An 18,765-nucleotide genomic window follows, 5' to 3' on the forward strand; every position below is an offset into this window, starting at 1 on the left:
TTGCTAACTTTTTGCCGATTTTGTATAGCAGATCATTGTTTAAATAATAATATTAAATTCAGGAACTGGTGGAGGGGGATATCTGTTGAAGGTAGATCCTAACGGAGAACCTCTCAAAATCGGTGAGAATTTTATATAAAAAATATTAACTTTTTGCCGATTTTGTATAACAGATCATTGTTTAAATAATAATATTAAATTCAGGAACTGATGGAGGGAAATTTCTGTTAAAGAAAGGTTCTAGCGGAGGATCCGTCGGGATCGGTGAGAATTTTATATAAAAATAATTAACTATTTGCCGATTTTTTTTGTATACAAGATTATTGTTTAAATGATAATAATAAATTCAGGAAATGATGGACAGGAATATTTGTTAGATGACGGTCTTATCAAGGACTCCGACGACGATGGTGAGAATTTTTAAATAAAAAATCGAAAAATCATTTACAGATATAATATTCTCAAATATTGTTTAAATAATACTATTTTTTTCAGTTTATTCGAGTTACCTAGAACCCGAAGGTAAAAGAAAACCCGTATCAGCAGTTTTGGTCAGCGACTCAATTCCACCAGGTGTGAACAATAAATAATAAAAAAAAAATTCTCACGCAAACACAAAATTACAATTTATCATTATTCATTATTAACAACCGACTGAAACGTCGAAAAATTGATTTTTGAATCAAAAATGCAAAATACCTCAAGAAATATTATTTAAACAATATAATGTTTTTCAGTTTATGCGAAATCGGCGGAATCTGCACGTAAAAAAAAATTTTTGGTCAGCGAGCCACTGCCATCAGGTGCGAACAATAAATAATAAAAAAAAAAATATTCTAACGTAAACTCAAAATTACAATTTATCATTATTCATTATTATATATTATTATTATATTATTATTATATTCAACCGACTGAAATGCCGAAAAATTGATTTTTAAATCAAAAATGCAAAAATCCCTCAAGAAATATTATTTAAATAATATAATATTTTTCAGTTTATGCGAGTTGGGTAGAACCTGCAGATGGAAAAAAATCCTCATCACGAGTTCGGTCCCGCAAAACAATTCCGTTAGGTGGGAACAATAAATTAAAAAAAATATTCTAAGTCAATTGATACCGCGTATTTTCAATTTCTTAATATTTTCTCAAGGCCGGACTATTTTTCAGTTTCTGATAAATCCGAAGAAGAGGAAATCGATGAGCCACCAGAAGTTATTGTCGAAAAAGTGACCAGAGCTCCTGAGACTGTAATACCATTTGTCTTCGTCCGTCGTTACCCACATCTGGGTTGAAAAATAAATAAAAAAAACCACTTCCGAACCTCTCAACATTATAAATAATATAAAAAATCGTCAAATGTAACCAGAAATGTATCTAATACAACAATTACCTATAACAAATTATTGCAAATAAAAAATGATTAAAATCCACAATAAAATAAAATTTTTCCTGCACCCCAAAAATTCTGTGCCACTTATGAATAAAAAAACTGTCGTAATAAATAAAAAATAAACTATTTCACCGCGACGACTTGACAATTCTATAAATTATCAATAAATATCTCTCGATGAATTATTTAAAAACGGGTTTACGAAAAATAAAAAATGTCACGTGAATTATTATTACAATTTCTCAATTTTTCAATTCCAAATTCCATTCAATTTCTTTATTTGTAATTAATCCCAGAAATTATCGGGAATAAAAAAGATAAATAAAAATGAAAAGACTCACTTGGCATTGGTCAAAATTGGCAGGACACTCTGCCAGAGTTGATCAGTGATATGTGGCATTCCAGAGAGTGCAATACCCCAGAGTTGATGTCCATGTCTGGACAGAAATTTGTGAAGTCCATCGTCCGTGAGATTGTCAGACCTGTCGAGATCCAGGGCGATGAGATTCCTAGGATTTCCGGACTCTGTCCACGCCTTGAGGACACTGTCATTCAGGCCATTCAGCTGTCCAGCACTGAGGAATCGTAATCCTGGAATTCTCGTCAACATGTCAATGAGACATTCAGTCGACAAATCCGTTGCTGTGATGTCCAGCTCCTGAACCGATGATTTTTCCCACTCAACTTGCATCACGTATTCACTCTGGAGATCTATAAAAATATTAATTATTATTTAAAGGATCTCACAGCTACTGGGCGGTCATTTACTCGTTCCCTGCATCAGGAGACACTTCAATCTTCTGCTTCTCTGGAATAATGTCTTCATCGTCGATCCTGTCACTTTATTACAGAAATTAACGGCTAGACATTCGAGTTGGATGCAGTTCGAGGAGAAGGCGTCGATGTGGGAGTCGTCCACGAAATTAATTCCGTACAGATTGATCACCCGGAGGTTTGGGGTTGCGGATTTCAACTTGTGGACGTTTATCACCTCGTAGATCTCCTCTTCCTCCTCTTCAATTTTCTCGTACGTCCCTGCAATAATTCTCTTGTTATTAAATTTACCATCATGACTCGAGTCGGGATATCTCATTTTTTATTCATTAAATATCTCATTTTCGCAATAAAAATTCATTTTCAGAAAAAATTCATTTTCTCTGGATTCGAACAAAAATTATGAAAATAAAATGATAAACAATCTATAAATACATTAAATGAATAAATAAATATATGAATAAATTCAGGGATGATTTTATTGGGGAATAATAAAAAATTAATTTTGATATTTCACCGATCAAATGGAGAATCTCCAGTCCGTTAATGAAATTGTAAATTTTTCTCATGAATCCCTCCATGAATATAACTTCAGACAGACAAATGCACATGTATTTTAATTTAGTGGGGAATGCCTGCATCTCGGAGAAGTCATGAAGCTGCATTGCAGTGGAAAAATCCAGGAGCATGTGCGTGAGATTCTGACACTTGTTCGCCAGTTCATGGAGAACGGTATGAGTTATCAGTTCAATCGGCAGTTCGATGTACCTCAGAGTCGCCCCAAATCTTTGACTTCAATCACCAGAAACAATCGGTAAAACAAAAATTATTAAAATACTCTAATAATCCCTGAAAATTTATTTCAAGAATTAAATCCAAATTAATCCGGAGTAATTAAAAATAATTCCCAGTATTCAATTAATCCAATCACTCGAACCAATTAAATTATAATCAATTAATTGGCCGATTGTGTAATTAATTATTTAATTAATCCAATTAATTAATCAGGTAAATAAATAATTGATTCATTAATTACAGGATAAATTGAGGGAATTTCCTGATTTTGGGATTTGTTGAATTTTTTAATGTTGCAATCGATTTAAAAAATTATTAATTCATTCCACCTGATGAGCTGGAGCAGCATCTCCAGGGAGTTCACGTGGAGGCCACTTATTTCCGGTCTGAGTGACACATGTTTCCATAATGCTGTGTTGTATGCAATGAGACGCCATCGTCTGCAAACCCGTGCCAATTGACAAATCTCACGGTGAGAAAGATAACTGAATAAATGGAGAAGCACTTTATCCGGTAATTTTTCTATCGTCTGCAACAAAAGCCCATTATTTAAAAAAAGAAACTGAAAATTCAAAAAAATTCACTCCCACAATCCCTCCCCCACCCCCGGCCCTAATTATTATTCATTAAAATCATCTGTAACCATCTGCAATTATTTAATTATTGAAAATTAATTATTTATTCAATGATAAATAATTGAATGAAAAAAAATAATTTAACATTCAAATATTTATTGTCAATATTTTTACGAGGAATATTTCATAATGAGATATTAATAAATTTTCATTGAATGAATTGTGAAATATTATTTATTTATTTGTAATGATAAATGTTATGATAAATAATTTTTAGTGAAATGCGAATGAATAATTGGAGGATTTATAATGAATTCTTTTTTTTTTTTATAAATAATGCAGATGTATTTATTTATTTTGCTGGAGTGATTGGAGTGATTAATTGTTAATCAATTTTAATCACTCACAGTACTTGCAAATCTGCTCTTAACAACACCCCCTTCCTCGACATACATCTGCGAGGTCTCGAGGGCAATCTGTCCCCAAACATCTACACCTCCCAAATCCATATTGTTTATTTAAAAATATTAAAATCCCTTCGGATGAATAACAGAAAAATCCAATGGAGACGATAAAAAAAAATAGAGAATCCAGAGACGATTGGAGAATATTCTCCGGCTGTACTTTGTTTATTATATTTTTATTTTATTTATTGTTTTTATCGAGTTTGAGGAAGACTCACTAGTTCACAATTACGAGTACCAGAAAATCCAACGGACTTACCTAGTCTTAATCTAATAGCGCAAGCGCAAGTTACACAAATAAACTTTGTTTAATTTTAAACATCTCGGGGTGCCGCAAATTCTCAATTCATTTTCATTTTCAAAAATCTGGGAATTTTTATTTATGCAAAAAAGGTAAAAATAATAATAATATCGATCATCCGATAAATATTCGAAATTTTTCCTTCAATTTCCCGTTAACTAATCAATTATTCAATGAATAACTAATAATTCCCGATCAATTGTTCATTACAGAATCGATTGTTAATAATTTTTCGATAATTATTGATGGATTAATTCATTATTAATCGATTGGAAATTAATTAATAACGGGATTTTCTGAATTATTTAAATAGTCCATAATTAATTGATTGGCAATCGATTTGATATTAATTAATTAATTAATTAATTAAGGCGTTTTTTGTAAAAATTAATTTGATGAATAAAATTTTGGATCAAAAATTATAGTCCAGATTAAAATTGACATTCTGCCAATTTATGACTCACTAAATCCGGGGACGAGACATTTCAATGAATCTAACCCAAGAAATTAATTAAATTAATTACCCAATTAATTATCCGTTCACTCCTCGAGATTTTCCGATTTATTCTCCCCTTTAATAATTAATTAATCGCTGTACAAACAAAATAATCGGCAAAAAATCGTTCCAAATCGATTTCAAAAGGAATAATTATTTATATTAATTACTGCCAATTAATAATTATTAATAATTACCCTGGTTATTGTAATTAAAACCCTTTGGGAGAGGAAAATTCCAGGAATTTATTGAATTTAATTAACGAAAATAATAGTAAAATTCGGATGAGGGGGAAATCGATTGATTGGATTAATTGAATTTTTATTAATTACCGGTAAATTTTTTCTCCGCAAGCTCGTGTGCACATCATCCCTCGATATCACCCCCGCCCCCTCAACAGTTAATTTTGTCCAGACACTCATTATTCAATTACTGATGAATTTATCTGTTTAAGATTCACCAACTGACTGAAGACATTTCCAACACCGAAAATTCTCTGTACACATCCCATTTATCCCAGTCGATTCTATAATTAACCGTTCAGCTGTCGATAATTGAATAATCACTCGAATCCGCGAGACAAATCGACTGATTAAAAATAATAATTGCAAATTAAAACAAATGAGGAGAGAATTTCCTCGGAAAAAAAAATTAATTCAAAAGAAAATTCATTTTAAAAAATTGATATTCATTGGATTGATTATTAATTATTCATCGATTCTAATTGATTTTGGGGGGAAATTGGAGTTTTTTAATTTGATTGTTTATGGTTGGGGTGGGGCTCAGGGGATTTGTTACTATTATTATTTTTTTATAAATCAGGGATTTTTAATGCTCGTCTGGTACGCGGGAGAGAACACTTGCAACTGCCTCGTCTTTAATTAGTTGTAAGCACTCGGCACTCCGCCAAAATTTAATGCAAAAAGAGAATTTATGGCTTCAACTAGACAATTCTTCAATCACTTGTCACAATTGTTTCTATTTTTTATTGTTCATTGCACTGACAATAAAAATTACTCAACCAAATTCGAATTCACTTAGAAAATAATAAAAAATTGCATAGACTTTTGGGTTTTCCTATTAAATTATTTAATCAAGTCGTTAATTATCGGGTCTAATGGTGAGATTAACAATCAAAGTGGGATATTATTTAAATTATTATAATTACGTACTGTATTGCAATAATTGGGTTTCACCACCTCCCAATCTTCATTATCCTGTTGTGCGATCTGAAGAGCAGCTTCGACACTCAGGGTATTCCATCTTGACATGCTTCAACAACCATTAATAATTAATTAAAAAATAAAAAAAACAAAAAAAAAATGAAAAATATGGAAATTACAATTCAAATTTTCATTACCAATCTAAAAAAATTCCACAAAACTCTTACAATTCCTCCCACAATTAATTAATTTAACAATTTCGATTCATCTCAACTATTTTATTTATTTATTCATCTATTTCTTCATTTATTCATTCATTCATTAATTTATTTATCGGTTTTAAGTGTGATTGAATGAAAATTGAATGAAAACTGAATTTTCCTCAATAAAAAAAAATGGAGATGTGCAATTGTTGTTTATATTTATTATTATTTATTTAATACTTCACTGAAAACTCCACTGAATGTTGAGCCAGATAATGGAGATCGGAACGATCTAAATTTATCTCAAAAATATTCCAACGGGTATTATTCTTTTTCCAAAAAAATATTATTAAACTCACTCAGTTATTGATAAACAATAAAATAAATAGATCATACTCAGTCATGATTGCTGCACCAAGTGAATGCGTCTGAAGTTTACGAAGCGTAACGAAAAAAAAAATAAAATAAAAGTAACGAAACTAAAATTGAGAGCAGTTTTGTTGGTCCAGAAATAGATCTCTGGAGATCTCTTTCCCCCTGTTGAGCCTCTGATTGTGGGCGGGAGTGTTCGAACGGTAAATAAAATGGTTTTTCTTTTTTTTTTTTTTTCATTGCAATTGTCAAGTGCAACTCCTGGAGTAATTCATCCGAAAATGGTAAGTTTAATGACTTGTCATGGTGCCAGGGGTGAGACACACGATTCTTGGCGCGTGCCTCTAATTTTATCAAATTAAATTCCACTAAATTCGCATGATGCAGATGTGACCTTCGAGTACGCTCATTGCACCCGGGGATTCACCTGTCGTCGTTATTCAAATTCATTCCCTCCAGGAGAAATTTTCTCTCCGAATATTTCCGAGAAACCGCGATTTTTTTTTTCTGCCAAAAAAAAAATTGAGTCTTCTAATTCCATCGTAAAACTTTAAAAATTAATACTCATAATTATTCATAATGACAAATAATTGTAATGATTATTATTAATAATTAATCTGGCATTTATTAATTGGCGATTAATTAATTAATTGGGTGTTTTTTTTATTGATTTCTGTTGTTGTATTTTTTTTATTAATTCCAATGAGATTAAAAAATATTTCTCCGGATTTTTTGACCCAAAAAAATCGGAATTGATTTTTGTCGATAATTCATAAGTTGCCGACGATCGATACCGAAAAATCCGCGATCAACCGGAAAAATTCCACGGCGTTAATTCCCGAATGATCTTATCAATTAATCAATCAATTGAATCAATACGAACCGATATCTCTCCCCAAAAATCGATAACCCGAATTTTCGATTTTTAAATTTCCCCGGGAATCCCTCAAAAACCCCCGAAAACCCCAAAACAATTTTCAAATAATTTCCAACACCCCAAAACTCCATTCCCCCACCTCAATCCCGCCACCACCCCCTCCAACCCAAAAAAAAACCCGGAAAACTCAAATTACGCATTTTCAAATTTAAAACCACCGGAATTTTCAATTTCCCCCCGCGCACCGTGCACTGCGCAGCTGCGCCATGAAACATTTTCCCTATAAAATCCCTAACACTCGGCCATAATGCGCATTACGAGTTCCGAAGTCCTGACAGTACTTTCGTCTCCAAAAAAACCGGGAAAAATAGTGAAAACAATTAAAATCAACAATCATACAGCAGTAAAAAAATTGTAATGACCCCTGGGGAGTGGTTGATGTGTCAGTCGTCATCTGTCAATCACCAGTGAATCGCCAGGAAGGAATAATTCGAGGAGATAATTGTGGACAATCTCGGTGAATTAATGATAACATCAATTTGGATGAGGGGCGGGATGAAATAATTGGAGTTCATACACATAAATCAGTGACACAGACGCCCTAATATCGTGGGTCCGCACTCAGTCCTCAGTGTAGGCTAGTCGGTCGCCCGAGTGGTCGTCGTGGATTTTTTTCACCATCAAAAACCCAATGTGAGACCATTCCAGAGATTTCCAGAAATTTTTGTATGGAGACACCTCCAGAGGCATCATCCAGTGAGGCAGACTGCCAATAGGTTTTTTTTATTAAAATTTTTTTTTATTACTGAGGTCTTGGATTTTCATGGAGCAATTCTGCAGGGATAATTGCAGCATGGAGGTACTTGTGGAGAGTGTCAGGGACGAGGTATGGGGACAGTGGGACGAGTTTGTGAATTATTTTGAGTATCAGCCATGGTTTTTCTCACTACTTGGAAGTGTTATGGTTGGACTTTCGGGAGTTTTTCCACTGCTTGTTATTCCTATTGAGGATGGAGTCAACTTGAAGAGCGGAGGTAATTTTTTTATTTGTTAAATTATTAAAATTGTGGAGTTTGTTTGGGTTTTAGCGGCATTCAGGGAAAATTTCGCGGTTTATCAGCGGTTATCTCGGGATCCATGAGGTTTAGGAGAAAATGTGATAACACGTTTTTTGTGAGGAATTTAATTTACTTGGAATCGTGTTCTATGGAATTTTTTGTAGAAGGACTAGGGAGGCCGGTTTTTCCGGAAAATGGTTGGCAACTTCTTTTTTGTTGTAATTGGGAAGACATTTAGTTTGTTTATGATTATCTCGGTCGGGCGAGGGTTTAGCAAAAAATGTGATAAGAACGTTTTTGAAGGGAATTTAATTTACTTCAGAAGTGGTGAGAGACTTTATTTCGTGGGAACATTCGGTCAAGAGATTATTGAGGATGTCCCATCGATGGAATAGTTCCACGAATTTTTCGCGACATTATGGAAAAATTCTGAGGAAATTATCAAAATTGATTGGAATTCTCGGAAATCTCTGGATCAATTTTTCCCACGATTTTTCGCGAGGCGTTCAAGGGGAATGTAAACAGTTGGTGAGAAAATCGATTAGTTGTGGAATTTTTCCTAAAATTTTAAAGCTTCTGTTACAATTCCTTCCTGTTATCACAATTTCCGGTTCTCGTCGTTGAATTACGATCCGAGAATTGAATTCCTCTTCTCAAAATTTCAGAATCAACGATTCGAGTTAAATATAAACCAGAGTTTATTGATCTCTCGGTGCAAAGTACCAGAGGTCGTAATTACCTACTCGATCATTAAACAGTACAAAAATTCTGACAAAGAAAATTGCGGAATTAATGATCGATTACGCACCGAAAAATCAGCCGAGACAATGAGAGTTTTAAACTCACACGTGGTATTTATTAAATGGAGTGTCGAGGTCAGTGTTCGATGCAAGAATAAAAATCAGAGAGATGTGACTTCAATTGTTTATTAACTATCTTCAATTCCACTGCGCAATTTTTCAAAATATCTCGCACGTCAATTGACGGGAATTGCAATCCAGAAAAATCAGAGAAACTTTTTGATAAATAATAGGAAATAGTGGAAGTCGATGGGATATTTGTTTGGAAATATATTTTTCGGGGTTTGCGGGATTTATTTGGGTTTTCGGGGAATTATTTGAATTCTCTCCGTGAAAAAGTCTCGGTGACACTCGAAAATTGGAGGAAGAATGTTGGAATAGATAATCTGATATTGCCGTCACGTTGCGATATCGTATCGATTGAAAATATGCTATCTCTGGGTTCGATTTACATCAATATTTCATTGTGAAAAGGGACTGGAGCATCAGGAACTTCTCAGAAAATTGAAAAACTCAAAAAAATCTCCCCTTTTCCCACAAAATCCAATCAAAAAGCCCCAAAAAAAACGCATTAATTGAAATTCCTAAAAGAAATTGAAGCAACATCAATTAATAACCAACTAATAATTTATTTTATCAATTATTTAGAAATAGAAAATTGAAATCGAATTCTATGAATATATTTTTGAGGAGAAAATCGAATTGAATCGATTTTTGGAATTGATTTTTTTGAGACCTCTCGTGTCTCTAATTACCCATGAATAATTAATTACTTTCATTTTGACTTCCTGCATTTCTAGGTGGAAATTGTGATTTGATTTCTGAATTGCTAAGGGGAAAATACACACACGTGATTTATCACTAGTTGGAACAAAGGAAAAACTCTGTCATTGTCATTGGCAGCTCACCACTTTAAATTCTGAGAAAAATCGTCTTATCGAAAATGACTAGACTCTCAATTATCCAATCCCGCCAATTCAATTTTCAGAATAAAAATTTCCCATCAATTTTTCCTCAAAACTTGAAATTTCACATTTTCCCTGAGAATTAATTCATGAATTAATTACAAATAATATTCATTAATTAATTATATAATCAATTATCAATTATCTATTATGAGAATGATTAATTCTGAATAATAATAGCGTAATTGATAAATATTTATTAATATAATTGTTAATTGTTTTTAATGATGAATTTTTTTCTCAACTTTTTCATTTTTTTATTTTTTATTTTGGTTGATGCGGGAAAACAATTGTGAAAATATCTTGTTCTTGCGTTTGTTATCTATGTCATGAGAGTATGTAGATATAATGGACATTAGTCATAATAAAAACTTCTTCGATGAGTAAACTTCCTTTTGCATCGAGTGTCCGGATAATTCAGTATTCAATTCTGATTAAATATTTTTATTTCAAACAATGCGTCATTTAACTCGTTCGTGTCGATGTCTCTCATTATTTATCTAATCATTCAAATAATTATTGCAGAAATGATCCATTGATAAATCCTGAGAAATTAATTTGAAAATTCGAATTAATCATTTCGAATCGCGAATTTTTTTGGAATAGAGAGGAAGTTGACAAATTTATCTGTCGGGTACTTTGTGATGCGCAGTATTTTGGCACGTGCCAGGCATTAAACAATCATAAACAATTTGTCCCAAGGGTTTAATGTAACATCGCGCAATCAGTAATTATTCCGTTAATCATCCACGCGGAATTATCTGACACTTAAATCCAACTGCACCAGATATTCATTCACATTTTCCCCTAAACTAATTAATTCCTCATTATTTCTCCGGATAATTCCACCCCAGAATTCCACGAACACCAGAAGCAACTCGACGTAAATCCAATTACAATGATCATTCATTAACCACCCGACAATTAAATAAATATTAATTAAATAAACTCCTGCAAACAAAGTGGCAAAATCAGTTAATCTCCCCTCAATTATTCTCCCGCGAATATCTCCAAGACGCCAAGAGATACCGAAATTTTCCTAATAACCATTTTCCCAGAGGAAATCGAGAGCTACAAAAAATGTCATAACGAAAAAATCGGTATGTCCCATAGTTTGACGAATATTTCCAAAAAAACGTGCGGCTATTTCATGACTCGTTAGTTTTAATTACCCCCTTCATGATTTTTTAATTAATCGATCGTTTGGATGAATTAAATCTTTTAATTAATGAGTTTGTCATATTTTTTTTTCAGCTGGTGCTGGAACCCTGCGATTGCTCTTGAGTTTTGCTGTTGGTGGACTCCTAGGGGATGTTTTCCTGCACCTGTTACCAGAGGCATGGGGAAATAAATCATTGAACGGTGAGTGAAATAATTTCTCGTAAAGTAGACAACAGGAAAATGTGGGATGTACTATTTTTATCTCAGTGGGGTCGTGTGCAGTCGAAGATTAGAATGTTGGTCATCTCCAAAGATCGAAGGATCAAGACCAAATGATTTTTCTCACTTCCATCTTCTAATTCCCAATGACTACATCTATTTATCAGCGATCGAGTCATCAATTCCCCTAGAGTACACGAAAAAACAACACAATTTATCGTGACCCCAGACAGTGCCCTAGGCGTACGACAATTTGTAATGATAATCATTTAAAAACTGACAATTCCACAGCGTTAATAAAATTTTCAATTTTACTCTGAAATCCTGACCTCCTCCATCGGTTTGAATGTGCGCGCCAATATATCAAACTCGCGAGTTGTCTCGAAAAAAATCGATTGTGAAAAAATGGTTTTTCGATCCTAGGAGTGAATGGAAAACTGACGAGTGATTTTCGGCGATATCTCGCTAATGGAGAGGTTTACGAGAATTTCTTGTGGGACCTTTTTTGTAGTTCCCGAGATGGCCTATAAAAAAGGTCGATACAGAAATTTCGCTATCTAGCTTGAGTTTCGAGATATCACACCACTGGCAAATGATTCAATCTACGAGGATAGAATGTAGTGATGGGTTCACATCTGCACAATTTGCGAGCAATCTAGACCGATTCAATTTCACTCTATTGTCCAACAATCTGAATAATCATTCTCCTCCCGGACATTCTGTCCGAGTTCCGCCCATCTGACGATTACAAATGCAATAAACAAATCGTTATTTCCGCCTTTTACAACTTTTCCCTTTAGAAATCATTGGAAATTCTTTTTCTCATCTATGGAAAAATCTCTCTAACGATTATTTATTATTATTATTAATCCCAAGGACGAGTCTCTCACTGGGTTATCATTCAGTCAGTTGAATACTCGATATCGTCCCTGGCTAATCGGATTATTATCGACTATTATCGACCATTTAGAATTATCTCGTTGACATAACTAATCATTCTGACGACTTTTATTGACTTCTCATCATTCTCAAGAACAATTGCACTCATTTATCTCGTCAAGGCGTGATTCCATCAGAAAACCTCATCCCACCTTTTTTCTAGAGAATTAAATTCCCCAGAGAAAACATCCCCTGAAGATTTCTCTAGGTCCACCCAGTACCGAGATATTCCCGGTAAATGAAAGCCAAAGTACTGGTGGTTGGAGGAATGATGTGCAATTAATGATTTATAATTAATTATCTGTTATTTTAGACTCGACGAAGGGCCATCCATCGATACTCTGTGGTCTTTGGGTCCTCACTGGCTTCCTGGTGTTCATCATCGCTGAGAAAATATTCGTTGGGAGTAACCACGACGACGATGATGACAAAGAGACTGATAACGAGCCAAAGGTTTTTCCCAGGAACAATCAGAAAATCGTTAACAATAATCACCAGAATGGTCACTACTTCCATATCAATGATGTAGCCAAGAAGAATGGTTTTGCCAATGGAGTGTTGAAGCCCAGGAAGGAGATGTACAGCAGAAGTGAAATGCAGAAAGTCGATTTTTCAGTCAAGTCCAATGGATTTTCTAAAGAAATCGCTGGACAAAATGGAATTGGCAAGGATAAAAAGAGAAAGACGAATGATAAGCCGAAGGGGAAGCATATCAGTGGTTATCTCAATTTAATGGCTAATTGCATCGATAATTTCACTCATGGATTGGCTGTTGGTGGGTCTTTTCTCGTGTCGTTTAGGCTCGGGGCTCTCACCACTTTTGCTATTCTCATTCATGAAATACCACATGAGGTCGGCGATTTTGCTATTCTTCTCAAGAGTGGATTCAACAGGTGGGATGCTGCGCGGGCGCAACTCGTCACCGCCACCGGGGGAATCCTCGGGGCACTTTTTGCTGTGGCCTTTTCTGGGAGTGGAGTCGGTGAGTCTTCGAAAATCAGGTGCTTGTGGGAAAAATTTTCCTCGATCTCATGATTTTTTCCTAAATAATTCCAGAGGCTCGAACCAGCTGGATATTACCATTCACCGCAGGTGGTTTTTTGCACATTGGTCTCGTAACAGTTCTCCCAGAGCTCCTCCAGGAGTCAAATCCCAAGGAATCGATGAAGCAGTTGGGGGCACTCCTCAGTGGTATCACGATAATGGCAATACTGACGATCATTTGTGATTGAGACAAAATTTATTAATTATCTCACACACAAATGCTGAATTCCACTCAATCCCTAGACGTAGAAGCTTTAAGGAACACGAGAAACTAATTGACTGATAAATGTGTGATGTTTCTTAGCAAAAGGGTAAGAAAAACGAAAAAAAAAGAGAGATATCAGTTTTTTTTCTCTTCATTTAATGAGATTTATCATTTTTTTTTTGTCTAGTTGATTGATTGATACTCGCAGTGCGAGATTATTGTCGAACAAATTGAAATGTCTGCATGATACGTTCTCTCTTCGATTTTTGGGAATTATCTGGTGAATGAATTTTTTTCTCTATTCTATTTTTTCCAAATGCGCACACTAGGTTCACAGGGAAATGTTAGATTTTTTTTTTCATTGATATCCGATTTGGAAAGAGCTCTTTAGATCCTTATGAGACATTTATTTTCGTGGTATTCGGGGTACGGGGGGAGAAATGGAAATCTAATCGATTATTTAACTCTTGCTGTAGATTTTTTTGTCTGGCCAGTAGAGAATCAGAATAAAATGGAAAACGGAATGGAGTAATCGTTACCTCCATTATCATTAATTATCTTGAATATATTTTCACGTATTGTTAGTCGATTTTCATAGTCTAATTTTTCTGTATAAATAAAAAAAAAATCGTGTTGGAGAGCATTTGAAGAATCCGGTGTTGATTTCCATGAGAAGTATTTGAAAAATCGAAATAATGCGTTAAATTTCTTGACATTATTCATTAAAAAATTTATATAAATTGGATAATGCGAGTGCATGGATGAGGACTGTAAATATTGACGAGAATGCACAATTTATTTTGCCATTTGACGTGCATTTTCGATTATTTCACCTAAATTTGACTTTATACCAAATTTCGTATTTTCTCAACTCAAGATAAATTTTGTAATTCATTAGTTGAAACAATGGAAATGTGAGTAATTGACACAATGGATTTGTAAATAAAGGAACTATGTGAGTCTGTGACTTAAAAAATCAAAGATTATTCATAGAAAATGGATAATTAACATTCCCAAATCCAAGACAATGCCTTGTATTAAATTAATCAAATATTTATTGAGCATAAAAATTATTCCACAGTCTACCGCAATTTACAATTCATCGTGAACTTCAAAGACGAGAGATTTGAGTCTCAATATCTGTTTGTACAAATTTTCCCAGGTCTCGAGGTCCTCAAGGCCTGTTCCCTGTCTCAGATTTTCGTAGAATCCCTCCAGTTTCTGGAGAGTATTAATTAAAGAGTTCTCAGGATCTCGAAACTCGTTCCTGCAGGTTCCACTGAGAGTTATCAAATTCTCGAGGATGACTTCCAGAAAATCCTGGGGCATCACGTCATCCGTGTACTTCTGAGTGATTAAAATAGTCAAGTACTTGCAGTAATTGTGGAGTTGCAATTTCTTCTCGAATTCAGTCTTCTCGTATTCCCTCGTCTTCAGGGTCCTGAGAGCCTCGTCCTCTGTATTTTTTATGTTCTCACGTTCAATCGAGAGATCGGTGATGAGTTTCATCACTCGTACCTGGATTTGACTGGCGCCGTCCTCCAGGATTTTACCGAAGAGCTCCAGGCCTCCGTGATCGATGAGGACCTTCTGGGCAGCTGGAAATTGACGGACTAGGGCTCCCAGGGCGAACATGCAGCGAGAATCCAGAGATACTTTACTGGAGACTGTCAAGGTGTGCAGCAGCTTCTGCACTAGGTCTGCGTTCGTGGCCCTCAGCTGGACCTTGGGATTCGACTGGACTGATGTCCCCAGGATTATCAGGGCCTCAATCTTCACGTCGTCGTTCGTTATGTTCAGACAGGGCGAGATTATCTTCTCCATCCTGAGGATATCATCAACATGCCAACATTAAATCCGTTGTAATGTAAATATCTTGAAAATTAATAAAGATACAGAAAATTTTATTGATGCATTTTTTGTTGGGGGAGTCGTGGAGCATAAAAAAGATCTTTATGTAAATTTTGATTTCTGTCCTTGTTTAGGTGATATTCCTCGTGATGTGAAAAGGAGAAAGAAAATCGATCTCGAAATATATCGATATGTACCGCAAAATCGACCGAGGAGATAAAAACCAGAAAGAGAAAAAGAATAAATTGATGCCGAATTGATGCTCTCACCCCCCTAAATCGGCAAACACCTGTGCATTATCGATCTGATGAAGCAAAAACTCCAGATCATTAAAAATCTGGAGAACTGCATCGGCTTCAGACCTCAGAAGACTTCCAGAGGCCAGAGACTTCTCGTAATTCTTGAATTTATTAAAAATATCAGTGAGAATTTCAGAATCAGTCGTGATATTCATTTCCAGGGCCTTGAAGTCCTCTTTTATGTCTTCGTAACTCCTGAATGCCTTTTTCACCTCTTCCTTATGGGCCTGCACTCAAAAATCAAAAAATTTTGCGAATTCTTAATGAAAACAAACGACAAATCGACTAGAAAATTATTTCACCAATGAATCAGCATCCTCTCTGGTCTCCAATTTAATTTTCTTGAGTTTCTCCTTCAATTCGTCAATTGACAACACCAAATCATTGGCTGCATCATGCAGAACTGCATCCGAATGCAAAGACAATGATTTTATTTTCTCGTCGTCATTATTCTCTTGATTATCGTTATCGTCTTCGAATAATTTCGCCTGAATCACTTTTGTCTTCAAATTGTGTCTCACGTGGAGGCCTTTGGGTATTGACTGTCCTAAAACCCAAAAAAAAAAAAACAATTAATTAATCATTAAATTCTCCCCTCAAAACCCCCACAACTTCCATAACTTCAACACGATTCAATAAACCGTCAATTCCCCCCATAAAAAAAGGTTTTACAAAAAAATGTCAGAAAACTTTTTTTCTTGGAAATTTGATTCCCTCCAAAAAATTCCTCTACCATTTTTTCCAAAAATCACTCTTTCTGAAGAAAATCGCAGAAATATGGAGAATAAAATGTGAAAACAACGAGACAGCAATAACGAGTAATAATTGACCTAGTTATCGTTGTCATTACCTTTTCTGACAGTCTGCCACTCGGTCGTGGCAACAAAAGCTGTCGATTTGTTCTCACAATTGCCCCCAAGAGCTCCAAATAAATAAACAACCAACAAAATCATGAGAATCTTCATTTTCCAGAGAATTTATGATGCAATTGTTCTCCAATATTTTGTCAATATCTCTTGCCACGAAACAACTCGTCACAATATTAACTCTCAATTGTTTCTCGATCCAGTTGTAAATAATCCATCATCACCGGGAGCAATTGTTAATGATAAACATCATCGATGAATGGGAAAAATACACGTCAGTTCATTGAAGATTCAAACACGAATGTAAATCGTCACATGTGCCATCAAGAAAAACATCGACTACATAAATCGATAAAATAAATACCTGAATTACCCATTTACCCTCCCCCCTCTGCCCGCCAAAATATAAAAATATAATATTTATTAAATAAAAAAGACTTATTCCCTCTCGAAATCAATTATTAAAAAAATTACAATTGCAATTACATCTGCAATAAAACACTATAAATTATGTAAATAATATAAATAATTTGATTGTTGATGGAATTTGTTAATTATCGAATGTAACTTGAATATTTTGAATATTCAGAATGAATGAAGGAGTTCGGGATAATTTGAGGGAAAAATTACGGTTTGTGATTCATTTTTAAAAACTCGTATATTATGAATATCTGAAAACATGTAGAGCCTTTATATACCATATATTCACTCTCTGTGTATTCACTGGAACGAGTGTTCGTTCCCTAGATGAAATAAAAAAAAAAGAGAATGAGTTAAAAACCCGAAAAAATCGGAAAATTCACTCCAGATTATCGAGTTCTCCATTTACGACAAATAATCGGGTATTTCGTTATATTACAGTCAACACGAGTCACATTATTGTACAATTATTTCTTCAGAGCCACTGTACATCAGATAAGTATAAAGTTTTGTATTTACCCCGAATTATTAGGCAACGCCTCTATCTTATCTATCAATTTATTCAGCAGTGAAGAACGAAATAGAAATAAATTTGGAGGAAAATATTTCAATTACCCGTAGAAAACTGAATTTTCCACGTGAAAATCTCAATTCCTCGAGAATTCATTCATTATCAGAGTAATTAATGAATCAAATCATATCTATTGCATTTTTCATTCTCGCATGTTGATATTCTCGGAATAATAAAGTTCTCCACTACTTTTCAATCACTTAATGATAAATTAGCGAAAGGGGATCGATTTTCGATCGTTTAAACAAATTAAGCAGTGGGATGGGTACAGAACGATTTATCAATTCAAGTTGTAAAATTTTTTTTTCATTCATTAAATACAAATTGGGGGGAATCGATTGGAGAACAAGAAAAGAAAAATGATTTCAAGTGAATGATTGCGTATCGGGGGGGAAATAGAATGATTGAACCGTGCAATCACGTAAGAAAAGCGAGGGGAATCATTAATTGAGGGAAATAATCATTGATGGTGGCACAGATTTTTAGTTTTCAATTGGTTCTTGGGGTTTTGCTCGACTAATCGGATTGATGGCTTAAATCGGCTTCGACTGCGTCCTCGTCCAGCATGGAGAACATGTTGGAAGCCACAAAGTTCTGAAATTAACAAATCAATCAATTAATTATTTTTATCATCAATTAATCTTACCTGAAAATCAGCCAGGAAAATGATAAAAAAAAATTCTATCAATTTTTTCGAAATACCTCCGAAAGGGAGAGAGATAATGAAATTTCTGTTATCACCTTTTTTGTAGAGCTAATTGAGAAGAGGAAAAAAGGTTATTACAAAAATTTTTGTTTCTCCGTCAGTTTCGGAGATATTGAAAAATCAGAGACGATTTTTTTTTTCAATGACTTGGAATTATTATTTTTTTATTATATTGTTATATTAATATTTACGGGAGCTTGCTCGTCCGAGGCTTTCGGCATTGGTGGCTCCTCCTTTCCCTCACGCTC

General features: G+C 34.4%; 5 protein-coding genes across 10 annotated transcripts in view; 2 read left to right on the plus strand and 3 right to left on the minus strand.

The window, feature by feature from the left end:
* LOC105270641 (uncharacterized) overlaps positions 1–1,123 on the plus strand; it is a 2,044-nt gene extending 921 nt beyond the window's left edge. The window contains exons 4-9 of the mRNA XM_011311716.1: positions 63–122; positions 205–264; positions 351–410; positions 496–573; positions 738–803; positions 999–1,123. Of these exons, the coding sequence (XP_011310018.1) occupies positions 63–122; positions 205–264; positions 351–410; positions 496–573; positions 738–803; positions 999–1,108 (434 nt within the window). The 3' untranslated portion in view covers positions 1,109–1,123. The remainder of the gene's footprint in view (positions 1–62; positions 123–204; positions 265–350; positions 411–495; positions 574–737; positions 804–998) is intronic.
* FipoQ (F-box/LRR-repeat protein FipoQ) overlaps positions 1–6,618 on the minus strand; it is a 9,342-nt gene extending 2,724 nt beyond the window's left edge. The window contains exons 1-6 of one of the 4 annotated variants that reach the window (XM_011311717.1): positions 6,561–6,618; positions 5,971–6,070; positions 3,292–3,491; positions 2,685–2,959; positions 2,162–2,428; positions 1,735–2,104 (exon numbers count right to left, since the gene is read on the minus strand). In XM_011311717.1, the coding sequence (XP_011310019.1) occupies positions 1,735–2,104; positions 2,162–2,428; positions 2,685–2,959; positions 3,292–3,491; positions 5,971–6,070; positions 6,561–6,568 (1,220 nt within the window). In that variant the 5' untranslated portion in view covers positions 6,569–6,618. Of the gene's footprint in view, positions 1–1,734; positions 2,105–2,161; positions 2,429–2,684; positions 2,960–3,291; positions 3,492–3,944; positions 4,243–5,130; positions 5,459–5,970; positions 6,071–6,404; positions 6,475–6,560 lie in introns of those variants that run through there. The other 3 variants (XM_011311719.1, XM_011311720.1, XM_011311718.1) reach the window with 3 other exon arrangements.
* Positions 6,619–7,716: 1,098 nt separating this feature from the next.
* On the plus strand, positions 7,717–14,643 carry Zip99C (Zinc transporter Zip99C). Of its 3 annotated transcripts, none has more exons than XR_892577.1 (5): positions 7,717–8,447; positions 11,491–11,598; positions 12,869–13,537; positions 13,612–13,910; positions 13,992–14,643. XR_892577.1 is itself a non-coding variant. In XM_011311724.1 (5 exons), exons 2-5 carry the CDS (start codon positions 8,267–8,269, stop codon positions 13,785–13,787), a joined length of 1,134 nt encoding a protein of 377 aa, XP_011310026.1. In that variant the 5' UTR covers positions 7,717–8,189; positions 8,254–8,266; the 3' UTR covers positions 13,788–14,643. The 3 variants fall into 3 exon arrangements, 2 of the variants coding, with proteins under 2 accessions (XP_011310026.1, XP_011310024.1); XM_011311724.1 differs by having other exon boundaries at positions 7,717–8,189; positions 8,254–8,447; positions 13,612–14,643; XM_011311722.1 differs by having other exon boundaries at positions 13,612–14,643.
* Sil1 (Sil1 nucleotide exchange factor) lies at positions 14,383–17,173 on the minus strand. The gene is made up of 4 exons (XM_011311721.1): positions 16,805–17,173; positions 16,257–16,501; positions 15,925–16,181; positions 14,383–15,629 (listed from the first exon to the last, which is right to left on the minus strand). Exons 1-4 carry the CDS (start codon positions 16,917–16,919, stop codon positions 14,897–14,899), a joined length of 1,350 nt encoding a protein of 449 aa, XP_011310023.1. The 5' UTR covers positions 16,920–17,173; the 3' UTR covers positions 14,383–14,896.
* A 922-nt stretch (positions 17,174–18,095) lies between these two features.
* Positions 18,096–18,765, minus strand: part of eIF4B (eukaryotic translation initiation factor 4B) — a gene marked incomplete in the record, with an annotated part of 3,578 nt that continues 2,908 nt past the window's right edge. The window contains 2 exon segments of the mRNA XM_011311725.1: positions 18,096–18,405; positions 18,709–18,765. Of these exon segments, the coding sequence (XP_011310027.1) occupies positions 18,328–18,405; positions 18,709–18,765 (135 nt within the window).

This window comes from Fopius arisanus, unplaced genomic scaffold, assembly GCF_000806365.1.
Source record: "Fopius arisanus strain USDA-PBARC FA_bdor unplaced genomic scaffold, ASM80636v1 scaffold00092, whole genome shotgun sequence".
Classification (NCBI taxonomy): Eukaryota; Metazoa; Arthropoda; class Insecta; order Hymenoptera; family Braconidae; genus Fopius; species Fopius arisanus.